Source organism: Ixodes scapularis, unplaced genomic scaffold (assembly GCF_016920785.2).
Source record: "Ixodes scapularis isolate PalLabHiFi unplaced genomic scaffold, ASM1692078v2 PGA_scaffold7__128_contigs__length_106722199, whole genome shotgun sequence".
Classification (NCBI taxonomy): Eukaryota; Metazoa; Arthropoda; class Arachnida; order Ixodida; family Ixodidae; genus Ixodes; species Ixodes scapularis.
Window position 1 is genome coordinate 28225816 of NW_024609882.1, and position 26475 is coordinate 28252290.

General features: G+C 47.0%; 1 protein-coding gene across 1 annotated transcript; it reads left to right on the forward strand.

Moving 5' to 3' along the window:
• The first annotated feature begins 2487 nt into the window (after positions 1–2487).
• On the forward strand, positions 2488–26475 carry LOC121833099 (zinc finger protein 420-like). Its single transcript, XM_042286188.1, has 3 exons — positions 2488–2509; positions 4989–5104; positions 24573–26475. The coding sequence occupies exons 2-3, from the start codon at positions 5077–5079 to the stop codon at positions 26345–26347; spliced, it is 1803 nt and encodes a 600-aa protein (XP_042142122.1). The 5' UTR covers positions 2488–2509; positions 4989–5076; the 3' UTR covers positions 26348–26475.

A 26475-nucleotide genomic window follows, 5' to 3' on the forward strand; every position in this document is an offset into this window, starting at 1 on the left:
GTAGGCGAGACAGGCGGGAACAGAGACTTCGGCGGCCATGAAAGAATGGCGAAGCTTTTGTTTGTTATGGTATGAATCCAAACGGAAGTGCCCGTCTTGTAAACCTTTTGTAAAGAATAATAACTCTGATCACATGGGTTATTCTTTAAACATAAAAAAATATGCCGCTCAAAAGGAAATTGCAACAAATAACAGGTTTAACAACCAAGATCTGAGCTGTCAATCACACTCTTAGCCAATGAGAGCCGACTGGGAGTAATGTCACAGAATCCCAACTTCGTGGCGCGCAATTTAAAACGGGTGAAATAGCCGCAAACTAAAATCAGTCTCGCGGAATAAATATTGCTGTAAAAAAACTTTTTTTCTCGCGGAAAATTTTTTTTTGACATGCTTGTCCCAATTAGGCTGTTTAAAAAAAATATTTTTTTTCTTTGCAGTTACTTTTTAAAGGGGCCCTGCAAGGACTTTTATACTGGTTTTTAATTTGCACCGATCCTGAGCGCACTGAACGTAGTAACTTAGTGAGACCTTTCTTTTCTCAAGATTCCATTTATTTCTTTTCTTTTCTCAAGATTCCAAAATTACAAAAACAAACAAAAAATAACCTACCTCATGACGTCCTTGGTTGCTTGAGAGTGACCGTGAACTAGAGGAGGGCTAGTGAGCTTATCGAGCGCTCATGGCAGCCGCACTCCGTGTCGACGGCGCGAGAGGGCGCCACTAAAGCATGTTCTGGAAAGGCTGAATGCAGCGGGCAGCCAGAGCGGCTCTCATTGCATTTGCTGCGCGATTAAACACTAATTCGGCATGACACTTCATTGGCCACAAACGACAGCAAACACGGGTAAAGATCAGTTCAGAATGGGAGCCACTTTGCGCTGCCATACCGCGAAACAGCCAAACCGCAAGACAAGGGTTCTCGCCGAAAGCCTTCGGAACACTCGGAGCCGGTCGGATCCTCCTGTCCATACGACCTCAGCGGCGCCGCGTACATCCAGGACCTTTCCGTGTCGGCGCCTGATCCCACTACTCCTTTCTAGTATGCGCCACCTTTTCCGCCGCTTGGTAGCGGGTATGTCGACGGGTCATTTCTTGTTTCCGTACTTTATGAACTACGTTAGTTTCTTTTCTGATCTAAAATACTGAACAAAAACTACTTTTATAAATAACTGAAACGCTTAGCGTCACTTGTGTTTTATATTTCGACTAAAAAGAAGTTTTTAGCGGCTCTCACCAGTAGTAAGCCCAGGACCGAAGACGTCACATTTTGCGCGCTTTCGGTACCATGGGTCGCCCTCTTCGGTGGAGAAGGTTTCCGCGTCGTCCGTTTAAAATATGACGCACTGATATTTAGTTACTCTCTCCGTGCCCCCTCGCTCGCCCGAACTCCAAGAGACGTGGAAACTGCAAAAAAGGTAGATGCTTAAATATAATTGCAGGGCCCCTTTAAGTGAGGTGGTAACGGCTGGCACCTATTGCTAGGCACGGAGGCATTTCCTTTCCTCGTCCATTCATCATAGTTATTCCTTGGTGTCTCTTGTGTATTACTCTCGTAGGTGTCTGACTAGCTTGTGTGGGGGACAGTGAGGGCGTCTAGAAAACAGGCGGCCATACTCCAGAGCAGCGTGTCTTGTACAGCTGTCCACAGACTCCTTGGAGTCTGTGCTGATTTTGCGATCCTCTACCTGGAGAGCAAAAGGCCCAGATGAAGATGTGCAGAGTGATTAGGTTTTTTCTTTAGGGGAGGGAGGCAAGCAGTGAAATTGAATTTGAGGAGAGGTTAATGTCAGTAACACACCGACTTTGGGCAAGCTAAATGTTGGGCTTCTATACATGGAGGGTGTTGAAAAACCAGACGGGAAGTGGGCTGTTTACCAAGTACTGTATTTGCACGAATATAATGCGAGTTTTTTTTTTTAAATTACTTGCTCCAAAATGCACCTCGCGTTATATTCGGAGTCGTTCAGCCACGAGGCGCGCGAGTCTGGAGAAAGCCAGTGGAGAAAGCCATCCCTCCGGCTCAATATAGAAGATCCGGTGGGAAAAGGAGTGGGGATGTGGAAGGGAGTTCATTAGCTATTGGGTCACGTAAAGGGGGGAATAAAAATATTAAAAAGCGTTTTTATCGCTTTTGTGTTTGTACAACGCACGCACGCCGCAGAAACTCAGCGCACGCGTGCGCCATGCGGGAATGCGGGCACTGGCCAATTCGAGCCAAGCCAAGCCGGGCCAAGTCAAGTCAACACAAGCCAAGCTAAGACTGGCCAAGACCACCAACCGCGTTTACGCAATCGTGCATCACGAGGCATTTGTTTATGCAGAGGGACCAGAACAAGAAGTGTGATCGTGTATCGGATTCAGCAGTCTTTTTTTCTGCCAGCGCATTGTTTAGTTTCTGCTCCAGAGTGATCTGGTGTTTGTGTGTTGGTGCTTCTGCTTTGTGCATTGTTTGGATTGTGGGCTGCCGAGGAGGCTCGCAGGGAAGAAAAAGGATCTACCAGACAAGCAGGTGCCGTGCTGCTGCTTATCTACGTAGTCGCCAAGTGGATTGTAAACGGAAGCACCTGAGCAGTGAGGATGAGTGCAGTTAAAACATAAACTGACATTTCTTCTATTTCCATTGACCTTTCACATCTGCTATGCCCCCGAGTGCAAAAACCGACGCGGCCTCGGTTCGCGTTATAATAGCAATAACATTTTTTTTTCTTTTTGAGGGCATCAAAACCTGCCCTCGCGTTATATTCATGGTCGCGTTATATTCCTGCAAATACGGTACTTAGCTAATGCCAGAAAAGAATGAAGAGGACAGAGTCAGTTAAGGGGGGACACTACCCAAAAAAGTGAATGTTTGAACCACTTGTCTGATTTAAATGACATTTACAGGGCTTGTTTCTGTTGATGTTGACAACATTTGTGCCAAATTTTGCTCACCTGGGTGAAGTACAAAAAAAATTGCAAATGTTCAGACAAAAGTGGGCGTGTCTGCGTAGGAAAACTATTGTTTTGAAATTGCTTTTAGATTTGTCATTTTCATGTGTTATATTGCTTTAGGACAGTTCAGGGCAGATAACTATGGAGCTATATTTCTTTATTATACCATCTTTCATGACAAGAAAGCCACATAAACACTAATACTCGTTTGTAGATTTCCAACCTTTGTCCAAAGTTTTAGTTCTAGAGCTTGAAAAATGACAAATATAAAAAATACAAGCTCATCCCCTAAAAATTTCAAGCCAGAAAAACTCATAAAAATTAATCCAAGTTACGTAATAACAAAAGGATAGTTTTCCTAAAGGGTAATTTATGCCAGAAAGTGGAGTCGATAAAAATGCGTTCAAAGTGCTCCAGCCTGTACCTTTTGTTTAACATCAGTGGACAGAAACTAATTTATAAAAAGTTAACTATGCAGTGTAAACTAATAAAAGTTTCTGGGAATACTCTCTAGATGTTGCTGAATGTAAATATAACATTTTTCAAAATCAACTTTTTTTTTTGCAGAAATTTTTTCTGGGTAGTGTCCCCCCTTAAGACGTCAGTGAAGCAAGCTGAAAGAGATATGACACAGTTGAGATTGGAAAAGAAGCCTTGTACGCAGAAACATTTGGAATAAGAAAACAAGTTTTTTGACAACTCAAAAATAAGTTTGCCCTCTGCGCGGCAAAGACGGGTACTGAGAGCCGGGACTTGGAGATCAAGATCTGAGGAGACAGATACGAATTGTACACTATAGGGACAGGCGAAGGTAGCAGTGGTGCATTCTGGGTAAGATAAGTCTTTTACATACCCAAACTGAGACAGACTTTGTCGTTGCTTTGGAATTGGAGGGGTTAATGAAGGAATAAGTGGTTTCCAAAAGGTTAAGCGAACTAAGATTGCTGGAGAAATGGTGAAAACGGCTTAGGAAGGTGACAAAAAATAAATTAAACAAGAACAAAATTTAGTTAGGATTTAGGTAGAATGGCGCAAGGGTTTGCTCGAGTCGAAGTCCTCTGTCCCAGTTTATCTATGCACCCAGGATAAGAAAAGATTGTTAAGCCGAGAATCTTTTCATTTAAATTTTGTGCAATGCTGTCTTGCTGGTTTTTAATAGCCCGTCTTCCATTTCCAGCTGGTTTCCTCTGAAACTGGAGAAAACTGGGTGGCACTGGTTAACTGGTAATGGTAACCATTACCCAAAGAGCCACTGTCGTCATGGGCTGATGACCATTATGTTGGAAAAGGCAGAGCTTGCAACCTTTGTCGAGCATTAATGGCATTCATGGTTCTCATTCATGGGAAGGGGGGGCCGCCGATGACAAAATGTGGTATGATGGGGAGGGGGGAGAGGAGGTCCCAGCAAAATGGAAGATTTCGGGGGGGCGGGCCCCTTGAGCCCCCCCTGGCTATGTGCCTGCGCTGAGTATAGCTGCAACGATTGGGTCTCATAAATATTGGGCACTCGACTATTGAAGTATATGTCACTACATTTTAAACTGCATGCTTGCTGGTGCCTTGAAAAGGGTTTAACAGCACTCGAAACGTTTGCAAGGACAAATTGTTGACAGCTGGCAAACCTAATTTAACAGCGGACATTGCGTTCACACTCACCGTAGCTGACAATGTTACTCCGAAGGTTACGCATTTGTTTACTTTCCAAGTTCAAGACCTGCCTTTTTTGTGTGTTTGCAGCTTGCGTTGAGCTTGGCAAGAAATATTTTTCATCCACTGGTTCTGAACTCGGTTATAAGAGTGGGGGGGGTCGGTGACCAGACGTGTTAACGCACCACGGCTCGGATAATGTGGATGAAAGCTCGTGCTGCAGAACCCAGGGATCTGGGGTTCAATACCCGTCTCTGCGAGTTTCTATCTGGGTGAGCGTCGTACCGGCATGTGGTCGTGTGTCTAGCTGTCATACTAGAGTGGCAGAAATTCTGATTTACGGTGGAGACGACAGACACCGATTGGCGCGTACTAACCTCCTTCTCACTAAACGTTCAACACGATTACAGTTACGGGAACCTTGTGGGAATCGGCTTGGCTTCACTGAGACGGCGTTTGGCAGGTGTCTTTGGAGCCTGACCCCTTCCAACACTTCCTATGGAACCGAATCAGTCTTCAAGTCACGGTAAGTTTATAGTTTCCACCTTTTTAATAAACGTTTTCGATGGCTTGGCTATGGCCGGTCGTAGTCTAGAGCAGCTCTTGTACAGCTGATCCCAAACTGCTAGAGTCCGTGCGAATTCTGAGATCCTCCGCCAGAGAGGCGTCCTCAGTAGGGTCGAAGTAGAGTTCCTTTATAGGTAGCCATAGTTGTGCGTCTGTATTTCATGTCCCTCTGCGCTGCTATTTGCCGAGATCAATCATGCGAGGAGCAAAGAATCCTGCACAATGCAGGAAAGTCTGTTCGCCAAAGTTTCACGCATGTGCGCCGGCGTATATTACCCTGCTTAGGCCTTCTCCTCCTCCTTCACTGTTTTCCAAGCACGGCGATGTGTGCAGCACCTCTATTCGCCGAATTCAGTCATGTGACCAGTTGCAATCAATGGAGCACAGCTGCTACACGCGCGAGAAGTGGCTCTACCGCACCACTTAGGGTTTCAAGATGGCTGAACGCGCAACTCTGGCTCCTGTAGGGATACTATAGAGAAAGTTCAAATCCCAGAAAAAGGTGTGCATGGTGAAAAGGATTGGGCTTATAGAAGACAAGAGCAGCAAACCACGAATTTTAGAGGAGGTTCATGGCAGTGGTGAGTGAATGTTGGGCAAGTTAAGTATTAAGTTCCTATACTTTGTATTTCAGGCACTTCTGGCCACCTTGACAGGGTTCAAAAATCCTTTCCAATTTGTGTATTTGTTGCATGCTTTTTAGAGGCAACATTTTGGCAAAGTTTTGTGTTTTGTAATTCAATCGGTGTTTTATGGTGTTCTGCGTGCCCGGTGATTAGGAAGATTCCATAGTGATGTGTGGTTGACTGCAGGGCTTTGATTCGAAGATCTCCACGAAATAAAGGACTTCGCAGGCCTTGGCCATCGAGCGTAGCACTGGGCTCAGTTGTGGCCAGTCGCTTCGAATATGCGTCGAGTTCACGCAAGCACTAGGAATCCTCACTTTTTTTACATATATCTAGGTTGCACACACCTGACTTTTCCAGTGAGTAGAGAGACTGCCATGTAAAGATTCATTGAAAGAATAATTTATGTCTGCCACTTCCAAACGTTCAGACAATAAAAAAATACAAATAAATATACATCTTAGTTTGGGGCATATGCTGCCTTAGGTGCCTTACATTAAAAGTTGTTGACTATTTTTAAACATAATATACAATAATATATATATTTTTGTTAACACAAAATGTTTTTACTCACAAGAGATTTCGGGTGCTTGCATGTTTGTGACCAGGCAGCTTATGTGACGGTCTTGAACAAACACCACCTAAGAAACCGAGACACTTGCAGAAAAAAAAATGAGTAAACTTTGGGAATGTACCTGGAGAGAACTCAGGATTGGGATCTTTCAGCGAAGAACTGAACCTGGAAATTCACAAGGCGGCACTTTGCCTGAGGTAACCTGAGAGCCGCAAGAGCTTTCTCTTTTATGGCTTGCAATAAAGTGTCTCTACATGAAGCAAGAAATGAGAAATAGCATAAAACTATTGGTACTGTTGTATCTTCGAAGACATTTATTCTTCTGCCCGCACTGCGCCATTGCTCGTGCCGATTCAACTCAAGGTGCCATGTGCACAAGGTTATGCACGGCCACCGCCCCCGCGCCATACAAATAGTAGTCGAATCTCCTTATTCTGAATGTGATAGCTAGGCCTTCTTTTTCTGACTGAGAATAATTTTTCTCATGCTCACTCAGGGTCGTGGAAACAAAAACTACTGGCCGCTCTGCTCCATCTTCAAACACATGGGACAGGACTGCACTTACTCCATACATGTGCCGATGCACCGCATGCGAGTATAATGGGTGGACGTGGGTCAAAATAGGACTGGTGCTGACGTCACAAGTTTCTTCAGAGAGTCAAAGGAGTCCTGACAGTCTGTGCTCCATTCCCATGCTGCATCCTTCTGCAGTAGACAATTCAGAGAATACAGGGTATAGTTGCCAAGTTTGGTAGAAATTTGCCATAGTAGTTACCAAGCCCAAGGAATGAACTCAACTCTGCCTTGTTGCTTGGAGTGGGTGCATCTCGAAGTGCTGCTACCTTTTCCTCCATGGTTCGTAGACCATCCTGACTGATCACACGACCAAGGTATGTAACTTCTGTTTGGAAGAATTTGCACTTTTCTTTCTGAAAATGCATTCCTTTTCCTTGTAATCATGTTAAAACCGCTTTTAAGTTTCCAAGATGCTCACCCTTCATTCTGCCTGTCACCAGGATGTCGTCCAGGTAGCAGGTGGTCTGTGGCAACCCTTGGAGCACTTGATTTATCATACTTTGAAAGAGGGAGGGTGCAGACGCTATGCTGAAGGGAAAACCGTTCACTTGGAAGAGCCCCAACTGGGTGTTGATGGTGAGGTACTTCCATGCTGCAGGATGCATTTCCATCTGTAGGTAGGCTTTTGAGAGGTCCAGTTTTGAGAAAAACTTCCCTTTTGCCAACGTTGCAAATATCTCTTCCATCCTGGGGAGTGGATAGTTGTTGACCTCCAAGCACGGGCCGATTGTCAGCTTGTAGTCGCCGCGGATTCTTATGACTCCCTTTTTTTTGACAACCGGCACGATGGACGACGCATACTCACTGCTATCCACCAGGGTTAGAATCCCTGCATTTCAAAGCCATCAGTTCTTTAGAGACAGCTGCCTTCAGGGCGTGGGGCACTGGTCCTGGGTTGAGGAACTTTAGAGTGTACCCACTCGTTAGCTTGAGGTGAGCTTCAAACCCCCTGAGACGGCCCAGATCATCTGAGAACACCTGAGCAAAGTCTTCCAAAAGACCGACTACTTGTTCACTGTTTCCCTTCTCCAAGCACTGGACAGCTTCGACACTAGACCAGTCGAGCCTCTGCACTTCCAGCTAATCATGTCCCAAAAGTGGGGGACCCTTGAAGTCCACAATCTGCAGTGGCAACTTGTGAACTTGGTCTTGGTACTCCACTTGTACCTGTGACTCACCTACCAGCTTTACCTTGTTGCCCATAAATGCTCAAAGAACAACTCCGCTTCCCTTGACCAGGTTAGGGAACCTTTTCTTGTACAGGTCTGGTGGGAGTAAAGACACTGCGCCCCCCCTGTTTATTTCCATCGTCAGGGGAATCGTGTTCACTTTCACTGTTAGTTCCAGCGGCCTCAAACGTGTCCCCTGAAGCTCGAACATGTCGACCTCGTCTTCAGTGTCGGCGTTTAGCGTCTTGACTTTTCCCCTTGACTTCTCCGGCTTCGTGTAGGTGCTCCGCGGTGCTGAGAAGCTGCTGGTCCGGACTGCTGGCTCTTGCACGCTCGATTAGGGTGTCTGCGTCTTCCGCACTTGTGACAACCTAAGCCTTTCTGCCTGCAGTCAGTTGCTGTGTGATTCCTAAGTTCGCAGTGCTTGCATTCGGGCTTGTCCCGCTTCAGCTTGAGCACTTTGGCGTCCGCACTCTGGCCATGTAAAACATGTACGTCTGCCGAGGCGGCTTCCGTTGCCACTGCTACTTCTAGCACCTTCTTAAACGTCATGCCAGCTTCCGACAATAGCCGCTTTTGAACGGGGTGTCCCTGATGATGCCGCACACCTCGCAGTCGCGTAAGGCTTTGTTCAAGGAGCCACCGTAATCACTTGTCTGCGCCAGCTTCTTCAGTTTGGCTACAAACTCGAGGACGCTTTCATTCTCCTTTTGGTTTCTTTTGGGCATACGGAAGCGTTCCGCGATGGCGAGTCTTCGGCAACAGGTGCTTTCGCTATACTGATACCAGCTCGATGTATGACTTACTAGTTGGGATGTCCGGAGCCACCAAACTCTTTAACAGGGCGTACATCTTTGCTCCAATGAAGCTTAGGAACGCTGCCACTTGCTTTTCTGGTTTAACATCGTTGGCGATGAAAAACTGGTTGAGTCACTATGTAGGTTCGCCAGTCCGTGCCTGCTTGTTAAACGGCTCAGTTCGGCCAAGGATCGCCATCGCGTCACGGCGTCACCAGCAAGTATGGCGGCGGGCGATCCTTCGACGAGGCCCGCATGGCTGAACACTCGTCACCAGTTGTTGCGAGTTTGAAGACCTGCCGAGTGAACTTAAAGTGCCGTGCTCACAAATTTCTGCACGACCATCGCTCCCGCGCTTGTAGTGTCCTCGGGCACCACAGGTACCGTCCTCTCAATTTTTTTATTCGTGCACATTGTCATGCACGGCGACGTGTGTCTGCGTAGTATGTTCCGGGAGTTTTGCATGATCGGCAGTAAGCTGGACACAAATCTTGTTTCCTTGTCTTATTACCAGTGTTCTAGAATCTTGAACAGCCTTTTCAAGTCTGCATCTGAGACGTCTCCACGTGAATATCATTCTTGACTTTGCCGTGGTAGGCTGCCATTGCAATCATGATATTACCAGTCGTCGAAAAACATGCACTGCTTGCTCTTTGGCGGGCGCAAGCACGCAAGGGTAATTCCAGCAAACCTTCTCGATTCCAGGGTTACGACGGTTTTTAGTGAAGGAAGTGTTCCTGAATTACGAGATGTCAGTTTTTATCAATGCATTCTGCAGTTTTTTACATATCCTCAATTTCCAAGTGAGAGCTAAAAAAAAGGAAATAAACTGTTTCTCTCTACTTGCACCGCCTGATGGTATAACAGGTTTAATCCACTATAATACAGTCATGGGTAAGTTACTTTTAAAAAGTAATTCGTTACAGTTACTTTCAGAAAAAAGTTGCGAAGTTACCGTTACAGTTACTGCAACAAAAGAGTAACTTGTTACAGTTACTTTTAAGAAGTAACGAAAAAAATTTTGGAACAAGTCGATAACGTCCCTCACCAAGTTTTATTCCATAAAATTAGAAAGTAAGTTTTTTACTTCATATTTTCACTTAGCATCATTTGCTTCTCGAAATTAGTGTCTAAAAGCTTCCCTCAATTTTGATGGCGAACGCGTCCCTGCCCTTACTTAACAGACCCCGCGCAACCAGCGCAACAAGCAAACCCCGCGCAAACAGCAGTAATTTTTGGCTCAACTGTTGACACCACGCCGGAGTAGTGGCGCAAATCAAAATACGAAGCATGTGCAGTGCGGAGTGGTGGCGCTAATCAAAATACGAAACATTCGCAGTGCCCTCCGTGTGTATTGTTTCACAGTTAATTCAGCCAATTAAAAAGCGTTTGCACAGAAAAAGAGTAACCGCAACATAGATAGCGCTTCAAGATGCTAAGATTTAAGTGATTTAAGTGTATAAGCACATGCGTAAAGATAACTAGATTTTTTTTTCATAGAATCTGCTGGAAGCTATGTTCGGGACATGACTTGCGAGAAAGATCATATTCACAAGTTTGTGCAAGGCCAAATTGACACTCAGAATGTCGGAACAGACAATTTGGAAAGTGCACGGAATAGCTAGATTGTACTTATTCAATGATATATTATTAATAAAAAAAACGGAAAGTAACGACAAAAGTAACCTCGTTACTTTCATCGTTACCTCAGAAAAGGTAATAGGACTACAGTTACAAGTTACAGTTTTAAAAAGTAACTCGTTACAGTTACAAGTTACCAAAAAAGTAACAAAGTTACAGTAACGCATTACTAGTAACGTGTACTACCCAAGACTGCTATAATAGAAAAAATTAGTGCCGTAATTTGCCAAACATTTCTTCAGTTCTTAAAGGCAATTAAAAAGAAAAACGGAGGCAGCTGAACCTTGGCATTGGAATGAACTTGGAGAATCTTGTGGGCATTTATGATTATTTGTGTTTCGTTTTGTTTTTCCTTTGGTGTTAGGTTATTAATTGTTGTTCCGGTTGGTCCTGCCTCTTGTCTTCGGTGTTCTTGACGACGAGGAAGTTGTCTTGTCCTTGTTTAAAACTTTCGTACTGGAATACATAAAAAAATGAATTGGAAATAATCTAAAAATCTCATTCTCTTTTAATTTTTTTTTATATATTATGTATATCTGTGTATCTTGGTATTCTGATGTATGTTTTCCTTTTATTTATTATTTGTCTTTCTCCCTAATTTTATGTTGTTTTCTTTTTTTTTGGGGGCGGGGCGGGGAGGGGAGGGAGCAGATATCATTTTAGTTCTTTGTTGTTTTTAATTTTTTTAATGATTATTTTTTACAACATGAGATTATTATTTTTATAGCTATACATACCCTGGTATTTACATATTTACATTTTCCCCCGAAGGAGAAGGATCACACTTGTAAAACTTCCTGTTTGCATCCTGTATTCATATCATGTGTGTCTATTAATCTTTTTTTGTTTTTTCATCAGCATTACTTTTCTTTTTGTATGTTGTTAGTTGTTGATGATCGGTCTTGAGGTGCAGGAATGGACAACCTCTTGGTTGTCCATTCTTGAACACTGTTGATTTGAGAGTAGATGATTTTTTGTTCTAGTTTCGTTATAGATACTCTCATTATTTTTTATGAGAAGCCCAGAACCTGGAACTGGTCTTAGGTCCTTCTCACCTGTCGTTTGTGGTCTTCTCTGTTGATGGCTGTTTATCGTGGTTGGTTAAAGCAAGCCCAGGGAAGGAAACTGGCTCACTCCCCCTGTTCTTGTTGTGCGTCTTCCAATTGCCATTAGTTGTTCTGTTGGTCTAGGATGGTAAACTAGGAGAAGCTCCGAGCCAGGAACTAGTCCACGGCTCTCCTAACTAAAGATGAAGTCTTTTATGAGATGGCATGTTTTGATTTTTGATCTAAGAAGCTAAGGAAGCCCGGAGAATGGAGCTGGTCCAAACCCCCCTATCCACCACTTTTGGGTCTTCCAAGGCCATTGACAGTGTGCATATTTGCAGTTTGGTGTTTAAAGATGACTATTGGTTGTCTTTTTTCTTGCATACGTTTCTTGTTTGAGGTAAAAGTTAGTTTGTAAGAAATGTTCTTTACAGTAGTTTTTGTTTTTCTCTTGAGATTGGTACCTTCCATTCTCAAGTTGCATTAAGCAAAGTTTGTGTGTTTATCATGAACGAGTACTGAGAAATAAATTATGAAACAGCTTTTCACATTTTGTTCAGTTTCATCAGCTGTATATAAAAAAACAAATTTGTTTGTCTTGCGTTTTTTTTACACCCTTCTTTTACCCAGCATACATTCCGTTAGAGGTATATGCACTAGTTTTGAGTTTTAAGCCTCTAAATATGCTAAAAAAGAGGAAATGATGTTGGTGGCTTTATAGGTTATAGCTGTATATTTTATTGTTTATTATTAATAATCTAAGGGACGTTTAATAGATAATCATATAAAAGACATTGGTGTCTTTTATATGGTTGATGTTGATGTCTTTTATAGCATATTTGCAAGCATTTTATTGATGTCTTTTATACCATTTTTGCAGGCTTAAAACTCAAAACCAGTGCAAATACCTGTAATGGAATGTATTCTGGGTAAAAGAAGGGTGTGAGGAGAATGCGATGCGAAAAAAAGAAAAAATCGAAAATGTTTTGTTTTTTTATACAGCGTGCTGAAATTGAACTAAAAGTGAAAACCTCTGTTTCATAATTTATTTCTGAGTACTCGTACATGATGAAGGCACAAACTTTGCTTAATTTGGAAGGCAATGAAAGGTTCTACATGTCGTATTATTTTAAAAATAATACAAAACATAGTCGACTCAAAGAAAAAATCTGCAAGTTAGGTCAAAGTTGTTTGCGGACGCAAGTTTGGGGATTTTTACAAAGAGTGGAGCAATGAATAATAAATAGTAGTTATAATGTTGTTTTACCTACTTGCATATATATAGCACTAAAAAATATAGACACTCTGTTTTGAATACTTTGAGATTGAGAGTGATTCAAATACACCACACGCGACAATCGTCAAAACCTTGTCATTATTTCCTGCTTCTAGATTTTTTTCCTCCGAAACTAAACATGTCAGGATGTTAAAATAAAAAGGATTGTTCTTCTTGGAACATACGCCAGGAATTATAAAAATTTGAGGCAGAATAAAAAATCCGACTAGACTGCTGCTCGTTGCCTGAATCCAACTGAAACCGTCCACATATATATACCGTACACAGACACACACACATACATACATATATATATATAGCTATATATTTATATACTATGGAATGTTCTCTAAAACATGTTTAACGCCTCCAGAGTATTTATATCAGTTTTAGAGTTGAGTAGCTTTTGACAAATATTCAAGTTTGTGTGTGAAACTAAACGTTTTTGAATATATGGCTTTGTTAGATGTCATGTAGTAAAGTAATGACCCATACTAGCACAAGTTTGTCCACAGGGACAAGGTGGGTGGTTGTGTATATTAAATACACAACCACACTACTAGTAGATATCCTGTCTCAAAGTTTTGTCTGGAGGGCGTCTACGGCGAAACCGAACTACCAGCTCGAGCTGATCGCAACCCTTGTAATCAACTCCATGCCCATCGTGTTACGCAAAGTTTGTAGTGCATTACCACAAAAAGGGCGACTGGCCTAGTTTAAAGAACAGTTTCAATCAGCCAGGTAAGATGCTACTGCTGGTTTACTGCTTATCATTGCAGATATCAAACATTTGTAGCAAATGTTATTACACAATCAAAGATCCTGGACGAAAAACGTTTGCCATGTCGAACGCAGGCATCAATACGAGCCCCCACGTTTTTTCTGAGAAGAACTACAACCTTAGTGGTGTGCAATGCATGTTGTAGAAGCGTTGTGAAAGCTAATCATAATCTCGCGCTCAGCAGGAACCGACTGAACTATGGCGTCCTGTGAATGCCACCTTCGGCACCACAATGCACTTGAGCAAGCAGAGAGTCAAATATCTTCATGCGCAATCGCCGAAGGGCACTTAGAAACTACGACAGCTAAAACTTAACATAACAAGCAGAAATCGCCTGCCGGAAGGGCTAAAAATTGAGCGAAAAGACAGTTGGAAGCGGGAGTATGAATAAGAAACCTCCTTAAAAACGGATCAGGGCACAAGGTTGCTGGGCAAACAACCAACCCGCTGAATACCCGCCGAGTTGCTGGTAGTAGCATTTGACCAGCCTTAACAGTCACGACACGCAGGCAGATAACGAAGTGACGTGAGCTGGTGCACGCACTCGCTTCCCATTCACAAAATAATTGCAAAAGCCTCAATTGATTTGCTGCCTGTTTTGTTGAATGTCTCCCGTGTAAATGACCTGGTTTCCAATGCGCTGTCGCATAGGGACACGTAACTTTCAGCACAGAGGCCGAATGGGCAACGGTGCTTATCCTTGGCCTCGTATGATTTTGGTACACTCATCGGTCCATGGTCTATCCTTTTGATATAACCTTTCTTATTCTACCTAAAGAAAAACTATGGAGATGCGCTGCTGACTCTTGCTCATTGAAACATAGACAAAGTGCAGTCCAATTGAAAGTACTCTTAGGCCCAGGAAGTTTTGCCTTTGTTTAATTATGTAAGAATACCTTGTTTACATGTTTCGTCAAAAATCTGGATGGATGGAAGGATGCATATTAACAGCTCTACCCTTTATAAAGGGGAATAGCTTGTGCCACCGAAATTAAAAACATAGAAATATGTGATTCTGCCCCTTTTGGCCAATACATTTCTGTAAATATTGTCACGGGTGGTGACCAGAATAACAATAAATAAACAGGAAGAACTAAACGTTTAATGTGGCGAACTTGTGCCAAAACAAAAAGAGAATAGAAAATAATAACAAAGCGTCGCGAGCGTCGAGGTCGGCGAGACAGCAGAGTCGAGCGCTGGGGCGAAACTGACTCGACAAGGTCGCGGGCGGCCTCTTATCTAGAGTGAGTCACTATCTCGAAGATTCGGCGGAGAAGGTTCGAGCGTAGCGCGCTCGGGGCGAGAATGAACAAGCACTTTCTAGAACAACAAAAACAAGGATGAACGATAGTTATGTCCGCAGCAAGAATGAACGAGAACTTTCTACAAGTCCGTGACCTTGCGCGCGGCATTATCCCCCCCCTTTAAAAAGTGCATCGTCCCGATGCAGCACAAAACGAAGAACAACAAACAAAAACAAATCCAAAACAAAAAGGCAGCAGAATCGCGAGTCGCAGTTCACAGTTCACAGTTCACCCGTCGACGAGAGTGGAAAGTTCTATCGTTCGTAATACGGCTTCAGCCGGACGACGTGCACCACCTCGGGTCGCGGCTGACGTCTTGCAGATGGGCGCGTTCCGTCGGGTAGAACTTCGTAGTTCAGATCGCCGAGGCGTCGGATGATCTTGTAGGGTCCGAAATAGCGTTTCAGGAGTTTTTCGCTGAGACCGCGACGACGTATTGGTGTCCAAACCCATACCCGGTCTCCGGGTTGAAAGTGGACGTCCCGGCGACGAAGGTTATACCGGCGTGCGTCGACTCGCTGTTGGTCTTGAATCTTGACTCTTGCCAGTTGACGAGCTTCCTCCGCGCGCTGGGAGATGAGTTGAGCGTCGTCGTTGACATCACCGGTTGGCACGTGAGGCAGCATGGCGTCGAGCGTCGTGGTAACCGTTCGGCCGTGTACCAGCTGGAACGGTGTCATTCCCGTGGTTTCTTGAACCGCTGTGTTGTACGCAAACGTGACGTACGGCAGCACCTCGTCCCATGTCTTGTGCTCTACGTCGACGTACATGGAAATCATGTCGGCGATGGTTTTGTTGAGTCTCTCCGTCAGCCCGTTGGTCTGTGGGTGGTACGCCGTGGTGCGACGATGGCTGGTGTGGCTGAGACGAAGGACTTCTTGCGTCAGCTGGGCCATGAAGGATGACCCGCGATCTGTAATCAGTACTTCAGGTGCGCCGTGTCGAAGGAGAATGGACTCGACGAAAAATTTGGCGACTTCCACGGCTGTTCCCGATGGCAGGGCTTTCGTCTCGGCGTATCGTGTAAGATAATCGGTCGCGACGATAATCCACCGATTTCCTTGCGTCGATGTTGGGAACGGCCCAAGCAAATCCATTCCGACTTGCTGGAAAGGCCTAGTCGGGGCAGGTATCGGCTGCAGGAGTCCTGCTGGCTTCGTCGGAGGCCTCTTACGTCGTTGGCACTCATGGCACGACCTCGTGTACAGATGGACTGTTTTCGGGAGTTTCGGCCAGTAGTACTTGTCACGAATCCGGGCGAGCGTCCGGCTGTAGCCAAGGTGTCCAGCCGTCGGGTCGTCGTGGCATGCTTGAAAGATTTCTTCTCGCAGGCTGGCCGGAACAACCAGCAGCCAAGCAGGGTTGCTCGTTCCGAAGTTCTTCTTGAAGAGCACACCTCGCCGCAGAACGAAGCTTGACAAGTCTCGGGCCAAAACTCGCGGAACTGAACTTCCTTGGCCTTCGAGGTGTTCGATCACGGCGCGAAGTTCCGGGTCGCCTCGTTGAAGCGCTCCCATGTCGGCATCTGTCACTGCACCGAGAAAACGGGCGTCGTCGTCGTCGTCAGTGCTTTCGGGAGGAGATTCGACTGGGGCCCTAGACAAACAGTCGGCGTCGTTATGCTTGCGGCCAGACTTATGCACAATGGCCACGTCGAATTCTTGCAGTCGCAGACTCCAGCGAGCGAGGCGTCCTGACGGGTCCTTGAGGTTGGCGAGCCAACAGAGAGCGTGGTGGTCCGTGACAACGCGAAACGGGATCCCGTACAGGTACGGGCGGAACTTGGTTAACGCCCAGATGACAGCGAGACATTCCTTGTCGGTCGTCGAGTAATTTTTCTCTGCCTTAGACAGTGCCCGGCTTGCGTAAGCGATCACCCTCTCTGCTCCGTCTTGTCTTTGGACGAGTACCGCACCGAGTCCGGCGTTGCTGGCGTCCGTGTGAACTTCTGTTTCCGCTGATGGATCGAAGTGTCCGAGGATAGGGGGCGACTGGAGTCTTTCCCTCAGTTCGTTGAACGCTTGTTCTTGCTCCTCCCCCCACTGGAAGTTCACGTCGTCCTTGGTCAGGTGCGTGAGCGGTGCAGAAATCTTGGCAAAATCGCGAACAAAACGCCTGTAGTAAGCGCACAGTCCAAGAAATCTTCTCACGGCTTTCTTGTCTGATGGCTTGGGAAATTCTGCAACAGCAGATGTCTTGGAAGGATCAGGGCTTACACCCTGAGCACTTACGACATGGCCCAGGAATTTGAGCTCGCCGTAAGCGAACCGACATTTTGTCGGCTTTAGTGTCAGTCCAGCATTCTGGATAGCCTGTAGTACGGCTCGCAAACGTCTCAGGTGCTCGTCGAAGTCGCTTGCGAATACCACGACGTCGTCGAGATAGACGAGGCAGCTTTGCCATTTCAAGCCGGAAAGAACGGTGTCCATTACGCGCTGGAACGTCGCCGGTGCTGTGCACAGTCCGAACGGCATCACTTTAAATTCGTACAGTCCGTCCGGCGTGACGAAGGCAGTCTTCTCACGATCCCGTTCGTCGACCTCGATCTGCCAGTACCCACTCTTCAAGTCCATCGACGAAAAGTATCGGGCATGGCGCAGCCGGTCCAGAGTGTCGTCGATGCGTGGCAGCGGGTAGACGTCCTTTTTCGTTACGGCGTTTAGTCGGCGATAGTCCACGCAGAACCGAAGAGTCCCGTCTTTCTTTTTCACGAGGACTACCGGTGAAGCCCACGGGCTGCTTGAGGGCTGGACAATGTCGTCATCGAGCATTTCTTGGACCTGCTTCTGGATGACTTCTCTTTCTTTCACGGAAACACGGTACGGCGACCGATGCACAGGAAGCGCGTTGTCTTCAGTGACAATTCGATGTTTCGCAACGGTCGTTTGGCGCACTTTTGACGACGTGGAGAAGCACTCATTGAACTCGGCGAGAAGGTCACTGAGTTGTCGTCGTTGTGGGGTAGGCAGGGTTGGGTCGATGTCAAACTGCGAAGGCGGCGTTGTCTTAGGTGGCCACGAAGAGAGGTCTTCTGATATTCCGGTGATTGCGGCTGCGTCCGGGAGTTCCTCGGCGTGGCCCACGGCGGTGCCTCTCGTAAGGTGTTGGGCCTCCTGTCGGAAGTTCGTTACGAGTGCGACAGTAGTGCGTCCGTCTTGGAGCTCCGTGACGCCTCTTGCGATGCCGATCCCTCTTCCTAGAAGCAACTGGAGGCTTCCTTCGAGCAAAACGTCGCCACAGAAAGTCTCATCGACCCCGACGGGTACGAAAACACTTGACTGCGGCGGTAGGTTCACGTGGTTTGCGAGGACTCGTACCGCGGATGACGTCATTTTGGGGTCCTCCTGTGGTGGAGCAGGTTTTCGAAGCGTCAGCCGGTTTGCTCCGAGGTCGATGACGGCGCCATACTCGCAGAGGAAGTCCATTCCGAGGATAACGTCCCTCGAACAGTCTTGCAGAACGACGAACTTGACAGGGCACGTCTCACCGTGGATCTCGACGCGAGCAGTGCATCTCCCGACCGGTGTGATGAGGTGCCCTCCGGCGGTTCGTATCTGAGGTCCATCCCACGGCGTCGTGACTTTCCGAAGGCGGCGGGAGAGCCTCCCACTCAAGACTGAGTAGTCTGCTCCAGTGTCCACGAGCGCTGATGCGTCGTGGCCGTCGATGACGACGTTTAGGTTATTGGACACAGTTGCAGCCCTACCGAAAAATCCGGTATAACTTTCCACTATCCGGATTATGGAACCGGAAATTTGTTACTGGAAACCCGAAATCCAGATTGCAGACAAAGGAATAATTTCTGAAAACCTAAATTCCAGATAGAGTCCAGATAGAATCCAGATGGATTTCCGGTTCCATAATCCGGATAGCGAAAAGTTATACCGGATTTTTCGGTAGGGAGGGGCGTGGTTTCGATCTCTGGTAGCGTTCGAGTGGGGGCCCTCCGACGTTCGTGGAGGATCTTGGCGTCGGTCGTCTTCGGCAACTCCACCTCCAGGGGTTGCCGCGCCTAGTTTCCCCGGCGAGGAGCGAGGGGCGACAGGCTTTCACGTCGGGGTCGGTGCATCGGCGAAGCTGGACGTCGTGGCGACGGCGACCGGAACTCTCGGCGGGACGTAGGCTCGGGGGACTGAGGTCGTCGCAGGTACTCGTCGATCTCCCGAGGGCGTTCACCATAACGGGGTCGCGGGTCGTTCGGGTGGAACCCGCGAAGCCCGAGTCGTCGGTATGGGCATCGGCGGTAGGTGTGGTCCGCTTCCCCGCAATGGAAGCACAGAGGGCGTCGGTCGGGCGTTCGCCACACGTCGGTCTTGCGGGGTGCGCGAGGCTCCGGGCAGGCGTACTGGACCTGGTCGTCGTGGTGTCGGTCGTGCTGCGGCGCAGGAGACTGACGTCGGGGCGGCGCGACATAGGTGCCACGAGGAGGAGGCGGTGGCCGTCGAGCCACTGCGGCGTAAGTCAACGTGGGCTCCTCGGGGGCTGCCACGACGACGGGAGCCTCTTTCTGGAAGGTTCTCTGGACTTCTTCCCGCACAACCTCGGCGATGGAGAGTGAGGCCGGGCGTACTGCAGCGGGCAGGAGCTTCTTGAGTTCCTCCTGGACGACTTCACGGATAATTTCACGGATGCCGGGGAGGGTGGTGCCAAGGTCGGATCCGGATGTCGCCAGAGTGGTTACGCCGGGGTGTCGCTGGTAGTGTCTGGCGCGTGCTTCTAGGGCCCGTTCCATATTCGTTGCCTCCGTGACGAACCCGTCGACGGTTGTCGGTGGATTGCGAATGAGGCCGCCGAATATCTCACTTTTCACACCCCTCATCAAGTGGTGCAGCTTCTTCTCCTCGGTAGCCTGAGGATCGGCGCGGGCGCTCAGGCGGAGAACATCCTCAACGAAGCTGGTGACGCTCTCATGTAGGTCTTGGGTCCTTGTTCGCAGGAGATCTTCGGCCCTCTCACGTCGGTGTTGGCAGGCAAACGTCTTCTTTAATTCTTGCTTGCACACCTCCCACGACGTCAAAGAAGCCTCGTGGTTTTCCAACCAGTGCCTCGCAGTTCCTTCCATCGAAAAGTAAAGGTTCTGCAAGCAGTGCTCGGCTGACCACCCGTTATGGCGGGCCACCCGTTCATAGTGTTGCAGCCAGTCCTCGATGTCCTCGTGTGCGTCTCCGTGGAACGGCGTCGGAGTTTTGGGTGCGACGGGCAGGTATACGACGGCAGGAGCAGCCGGGGCCTGCGCCTGGTCGGCCATCGTCGTCTTCTTCGGCTTGGGCTTGTCTAGTAGCAAACCGTATTCAGGATCCTCTCCCTTGATGCGCCGGCTGGTCCGAGTTTCGGGTTCCGCGGGGAGTGGTCTTCTCACTGGGCTTGGTACCGGACTTGCACTGCGGGATCTTGGAGGGGAACGCTGTACAGGCATGCGGTGCCCCGCACCTCCACCAAAATGTCACGGGTGGTGACCAGAATAACAATAAATAAACAGGAAGAACTAAACGTTTAATGTGGCGAACTTGTGCCAAAACAAAAAGAGAATAGAAAATAATAACAAAGCGTCGCGAGCGTCGAGGTCGGCGAGACAGCAGAGTCGAGCGCTGGGGCGAAACTGACTCGACAAGGTCGCGGGCGGCCTCTTATCTAGAGTGAGTCACTATCTCGAAGATTCGGCGGAGAAGGTTCGAGCGTAGCGCGCTCGGGGCGAGAATGAACAAGCACTTTCTAGAACAACAAAACAAGGATGAACGATAGTTATGTCCGCAGCAAGAATGAACGAGAACTTTCTACAAGTCCGTGACCTTGCGCGCGGCAATATCACCAGGCCGGGGGGTGACTGCTGGGATGACCTTTGAAGGACAAATGCAAAGGAAAAAAAATGTTTGTTTTAAACAGCCTAGATGGAAAAAGAATGTCATAAAACAAATTTACAATGAAGAAAAAAAAATGTAGATCTATATTTCCGATGTGAAACAAATTTGTAGTTGGCGCCCTCAGGAGCCGCCGCTGATCACGTGGTAGACCTGTGCCATAGCTTCCTCTATACGGAGAAAGCCTGGCACGTCGCGAAAAAAAAGTGGCCGCCGAAAGTTGGAGAGGAAGGGCGGGGAATCGGGTACGGACGGAAGCTTGTCTGCTAGCGCCACACAAGAGCGAGCGGCAAAACGCAGAAACATTTTTTTTTCTCTTTTTTTTTGGAATTGTGGAGAAGAGAAACTCAATGTCAATCCTTTTCTTTCGCCATCCCTGCGTCCACGTCTCCGCAACGGTCCCGGTCGTCGCTTTCGTTTGCGCTGGAGGTCTCTTGCCTAAAAGCGTTCGTCTTCGCGACGCGCGCACGCACCTTCGTTTCCAGTCGCAGTTGGCCGCAGTGCTCGCTGGAGACGCCGAACTTTCATCCTGTAGTGCTGTTACTTGTACCCTCGGCATCTGGGCATCGAAACTACTTAGTCAAAACTGTTTGGTTCTTCCGCGGCACGACACGATGGTCCGACGACGGCGCGCTCCGCTGGCACACCGACAACTCTGCCGACGCCACCGGCATGGTGCTTTGTTACCAGCGCCCTTTCGAATCGCCACAGCCGTTTTTCCCAAAGTACGAAAACGACGGTGACGAAAACACGAAAACAAACTTGGTTCGGGGAGCGGCCGCTCATGACCCAAGCACTCGCTGACTATCTCTGCCCTTTCTGCTCTGCGCTACCATATTGGTCACCGCTTCGCGCGCTCCTCCTCACCTTTTTTCTGCGGCTGCGCGCCCTATGGCTTTGCCGTCGATGTGCCAGGCTTTCTCCGTATTGTCACGGGTGGTGACAAATAAACAAGAAAAAAACAGGAATAAATAAACGTTTAATGTGGCTAACTTGTGCCAAAAATAAAAGGGTACAAAATATAATAACAGAGCGTCGCGGGCGTCGAAGTCGGCGTAGCAGCAGAGTCGAACGCTGGGGCGAAAACTGGCTCCGGCTTACCACGCGGAGCCGCTTTTGTACACGCGTTGGCTTCTGGAGCATTCGACGTAGAAGGTTCAAAGCGTAGAACATTCTAAACTCGAATCAGCTAGACGGTTCTCGAATTCACCAGAACATCACATTACAGTGTCAACAAAATGCGTAGCCGCAGCCAGGAATCGAACCCTGGCCCTTCGCGTGGTAGGCAAGCACGATAACCGTTAGGCTACGGCCGCGCTGCTTACTTGGCGCGCGGCAGCATAGAGGAGGCTATGCCTCTGCGCTGCCGCGCTAGACCGCTGACGCGCGCTGAGCGTTGTGCGCCGCTGGTTAAATGCGTCTTCACGCCGCTGCCGCAGCCACCAGAAGGGAACACTCCGGCGTGCCTCCACCGTTATTTCTGACCGGCACGCAAGTTTATCACATGGTGCTTGAGCTCTTCCTTCCTTTGGGCTCTAAAAGTTATTATTAATATTTGTTCTTTCTTGTACTTCAAACGAAGATTAATAAGTAACTTTTAGAGACCATAGGAAGTTTCAAAAGAGTGCAAGCCAGACGTGATAAATAGCAACCAGTCACAGATAAATAGCGGCCCCTTTTCCGAGGGTGCCCGCGGGCGCTAACTACAAATTTGTTTCGTGTCGTAAATATAGATGTAAAAAGTTTTCTTTTTCGTTGTAAACTAGTTTTATTTATGTATTTACGACTTCCTTTTCCCATCCAGGCTGTTTAAAATTTTTTTTCTTTGCATGTGTTTCTTAAGTATTTGGGCAAAAAAACAAAATGCGCACCCCCTTCTCCTTCCCCCATCGAGGGAGTCGCCAATCTTTAGTTGGCGTCGCTCCAACACCAGACCCACTGGGCACAGGGTTGAGACCCTGCTCCAGAGACACGAGGGAGGGAGTCTCAATCTTCCTCCTGTCCCCCATCTGTGCTACTTAGTTCTTCGTTCAGTTTTCCCCAGATAATTTCTACCGGTGCTCTAACCTCCTAATTATTGCGTCTACTTTGCTGTAATCCACACTTCCACCTTCTGCAGTGAAACTCGGGGCACCCGGTATGTCTGTCGCCCCTTTGGGAACGGCAGCACTAAGCTTCTTACATTTTAGAATCGCAAGTTCAAATGTTTCCCTCTTCTTTACATGTAGGGCACATTTTATCTGCATCTCCAAATCTAGCCCTGTATGTGTCTTATGCTGCCCTGTGTCTTTCTCCTTAAAGGGGCACTGACAGGTCAAAATGTTTTTTTTAATCTGAAATTACTTGAAACGATTTTTCAACTTTTTTCTCATTAAGTTTTCTCCTTAACTCACAAATTGCGCATTGTACCAAACAGTTCAAGAAGACGGAAAGAAGGGAAACCCCTCTTGCTGGGATGCTGGTTTGTGTACCCGGACACCATTCTTCTCCTAGAAGATTAGCCTGTCGCTTAGAACTTGGAACAAAAGTTGCTTTCCGCAATCCATTAACCCCGAAGCAGTCAGTGCTGTGGAAGCTACATGCTCGTTCGGCCAGCTACACTTTTGCCACTTGATCACGCGCCCTCGCGCATACCCACCTGAGAACGAGGTCACCTGATGCAAGGGAGGCAGCTGATTGGTCCGGCAAGTGCACAGCTTCCACTGCACTGTTAGCTTAAAGGTGAAGGGGATAAGTGAGGTCCAATGTCCCGTGATGTGCATTTAGGGCGGGTGAATACTTCGGGTACCGTGGATGTTTCACATTGAAAAAGCAGAGAGCTTTCGAGGGGAAGGAGGTACAAAATAGTCTTCTGTATTTTTAGATTTTCGTACTAAAAGCCAGGCTTTTGACTTTCTACCTTTTTTTAGTTTGGTCCACTAAAATATATGCTATTAGTAAAATCCCACTTTAAATTCATTTATCCCGGCCTAAATGTCGTTTCGTGGGTCCTTTAAGACCGATGCCTGGACATTACCCTCCAGATTCAGAAGTTCGGAACTAAGTACTGTAAACGACTTAATTTTCACAAGGACCTAATTTTTGCAAAATTCTCGAATCGTCTATAATTCGCAAAAAATAAGTCCTGCGAACAATTCCGGTAAAATGTAAACACATTGGAATCTAGATTGAGATCCCACCGCCTCACGAAAATTAAAATCCACGAATTGTTCCAAAACTTCAGCTTTGACCTAAATCGCGAAATATTAAGCCCGCGAAAAATAAGTCGTTTACAGTATTTGTTAAGTAAAAAAACAATTTCCCGAAACCGAATTTAAAGTTTCTGCGTGACCCGCAGCAGTGCAGTGGCGTCAAAGATGGAGTTAACCTGCAACTCGAGCTTTTCACACGCCTCCGAATCATCCCGACCTGAAGTGTCGTGTCACCCGCATTCCGTGATCAAACACTCCTTTCCATGCCTGCGTCTGCCGCCCATCGCTGTAAGCAGACAACGCTTCACTTTCAAGTTTGAAGTTCTTTGGGCTCTTTCAGCGATCTCAAATTCTTTAAAACGGTGTGACGTTGAAGAGGACACGCAGTGGACTTTTGTGAGCGACGTGAGGGGCCTCGTCGTGCCGGTTGTCCTTTAAAAACTGGAGACTCCACTTAATGGTGCCAGTTGCAAATGAGTGCTTCTGTGAATCGAATTCCAAATTGCAGCAAATTATTAAACAGGACAGCTGCATCTGGATCTTTTTGGGCTTTCCTTGTGTGTCAATATATATGGTATTTTCTTGTAGGTGATGGAGCCAGATGGTTAGGGGAAACCAGCTGCCCCCTGAAAGTCACCGAAGACATCTGGTTTGGATGCTGTTCCTGCACCTATGTCACCAGAGATCAGCATGCAATTTTGAGCCATCTGGCTGCCCATGGTGATGAACAATCCAAGTGCCAGCATCCTCCCATGTATGATGGCTCGTCCCAAGTGCTCGGCAACACTCGGAACCACAAGAGTGAAAAGCCTTTTAAGTGCAAGCTTTGCTCTCAAGAGTTTGCTTATAATTCCCTTCTGACCTGTCATAATCGAACACATGCTGGTGAAAAACAATTTAAGTGCATGCAATGCCCCAAAGCCTTCACATGGAGGAAAAGTCTGATGTACCACAATCAAACACACACAGGTAAAAAGCCATTTAAATGCAAGCTTTGTCCCAAAGAGTTCGCTTCTAATTCCCTCCTGACCTTACATAATCATTTGCACACTGTTGAAAAGCCATTTAGATGCATGAGGTGCACCAAAGCCTTTGCTAAAAATTCTTCTCTGCGAAGACATAATCGAACACACACAGGTGAAAAGCCATTTAAGTGCATGCAATGCCCCAAAGCCTATGTTCAGAGTAGAAATCTGATCTACCACAACCGAACACACACAGGTGAAAAGCCATTTAAGTGCAAGCTTTGCCCCGAAGAGTTTGCTTGTAATTCCCTTCTGACCTACCATAATTATTTGCACACTGGTGAAAAGCCATTTAAGTGCTTGCAATGCCCCCAAGCTTTCATTCAAAATTCCCATCTGCGTCATCATAATCAACTACACACTGGTGAAAAGCCATTTAAGTGCAAGCAGTGCCCCCGAGCCTTTGCTCAAAGTTCCTCTCTGAGATATCATAATCGAACACACACTGGTGAAAAGCCATTCAAGTGCAAGTGGTGCTCCAAAGCCTTTGCTGAAAGTAGCGGGCTGACCCACCACAATCGTACGCACACAGGTGAAAAGCCATATAAGTGCAAGCAGTGCCCCAAAGCCTTTGCTCATAGTTCCTCTCTGAGATATCATAATCGAACACACACTGGTGAAAAGCCATTGAAGTGCAAGCAGTGCCCCAAAGCCTTTGCCCACAGTTCCTCTCTGAGAAATCATAATCGAACACACACAGTTGAAAAGCCATTTAAGTGCAAGCAGTGCCCCCGAGCCTTTACTGATAATTGTGCTCTGATAAATCATAATCGAACACACACTGGTGAAAAGCCTTATAAGTGCAAGCAGTGCCCCTTAGCCTTTGCTAACAGTAGCAGTCTGACTTACCACAACAGAGCACACACAGGTGAAAAGCCATTTAAGTGCAAGCAGTGCCCCAAAGCCTTTGCTCGAAGTGCCTCTCTGGAGTATCATAATCGAACACACACTGGTGAAAAGCCATTTAAGTGCAAGCAGTGCCCCCAAGCCTTTGCTATAAATTCTTCTCTCCAAAGACATAATCGAACACACACAGGTGAAAAGCCATTTAAGTGCAAGCAGTGCCCCAGAGCCTTTGCTCAAGATACGACTCTGAGAATTTATAATCGAACACACACTGGTGAAAAGCCATTTAAGTGCAAGCAGTGCCCCCGAGCCTTTGCTCAAAATTCTGGTCTGAGAAATCATAATCGAACACACACTGGTGAAAAGCCATTTAAGTGCAAGCAGTGCCCCTTAGCCTTTGCTCAAAATTCCTCTCTACAAAACCATAATCGAATGCATACAGGTGAAAAGTCATTTAAGTGCAAGCAGTGCCCCCAAAGCCTTCTCTCATAATGCTAGTCTTATCCTCTATTATCGAAAACAGTGTTTAAGGGGAAACAAGGGTCTTTAAGTTTTTCTAAATTTTTCATTTATCGTGCCGAAATTTAGGATACTGATCTCTTTCTCAATGGTGATTTCAA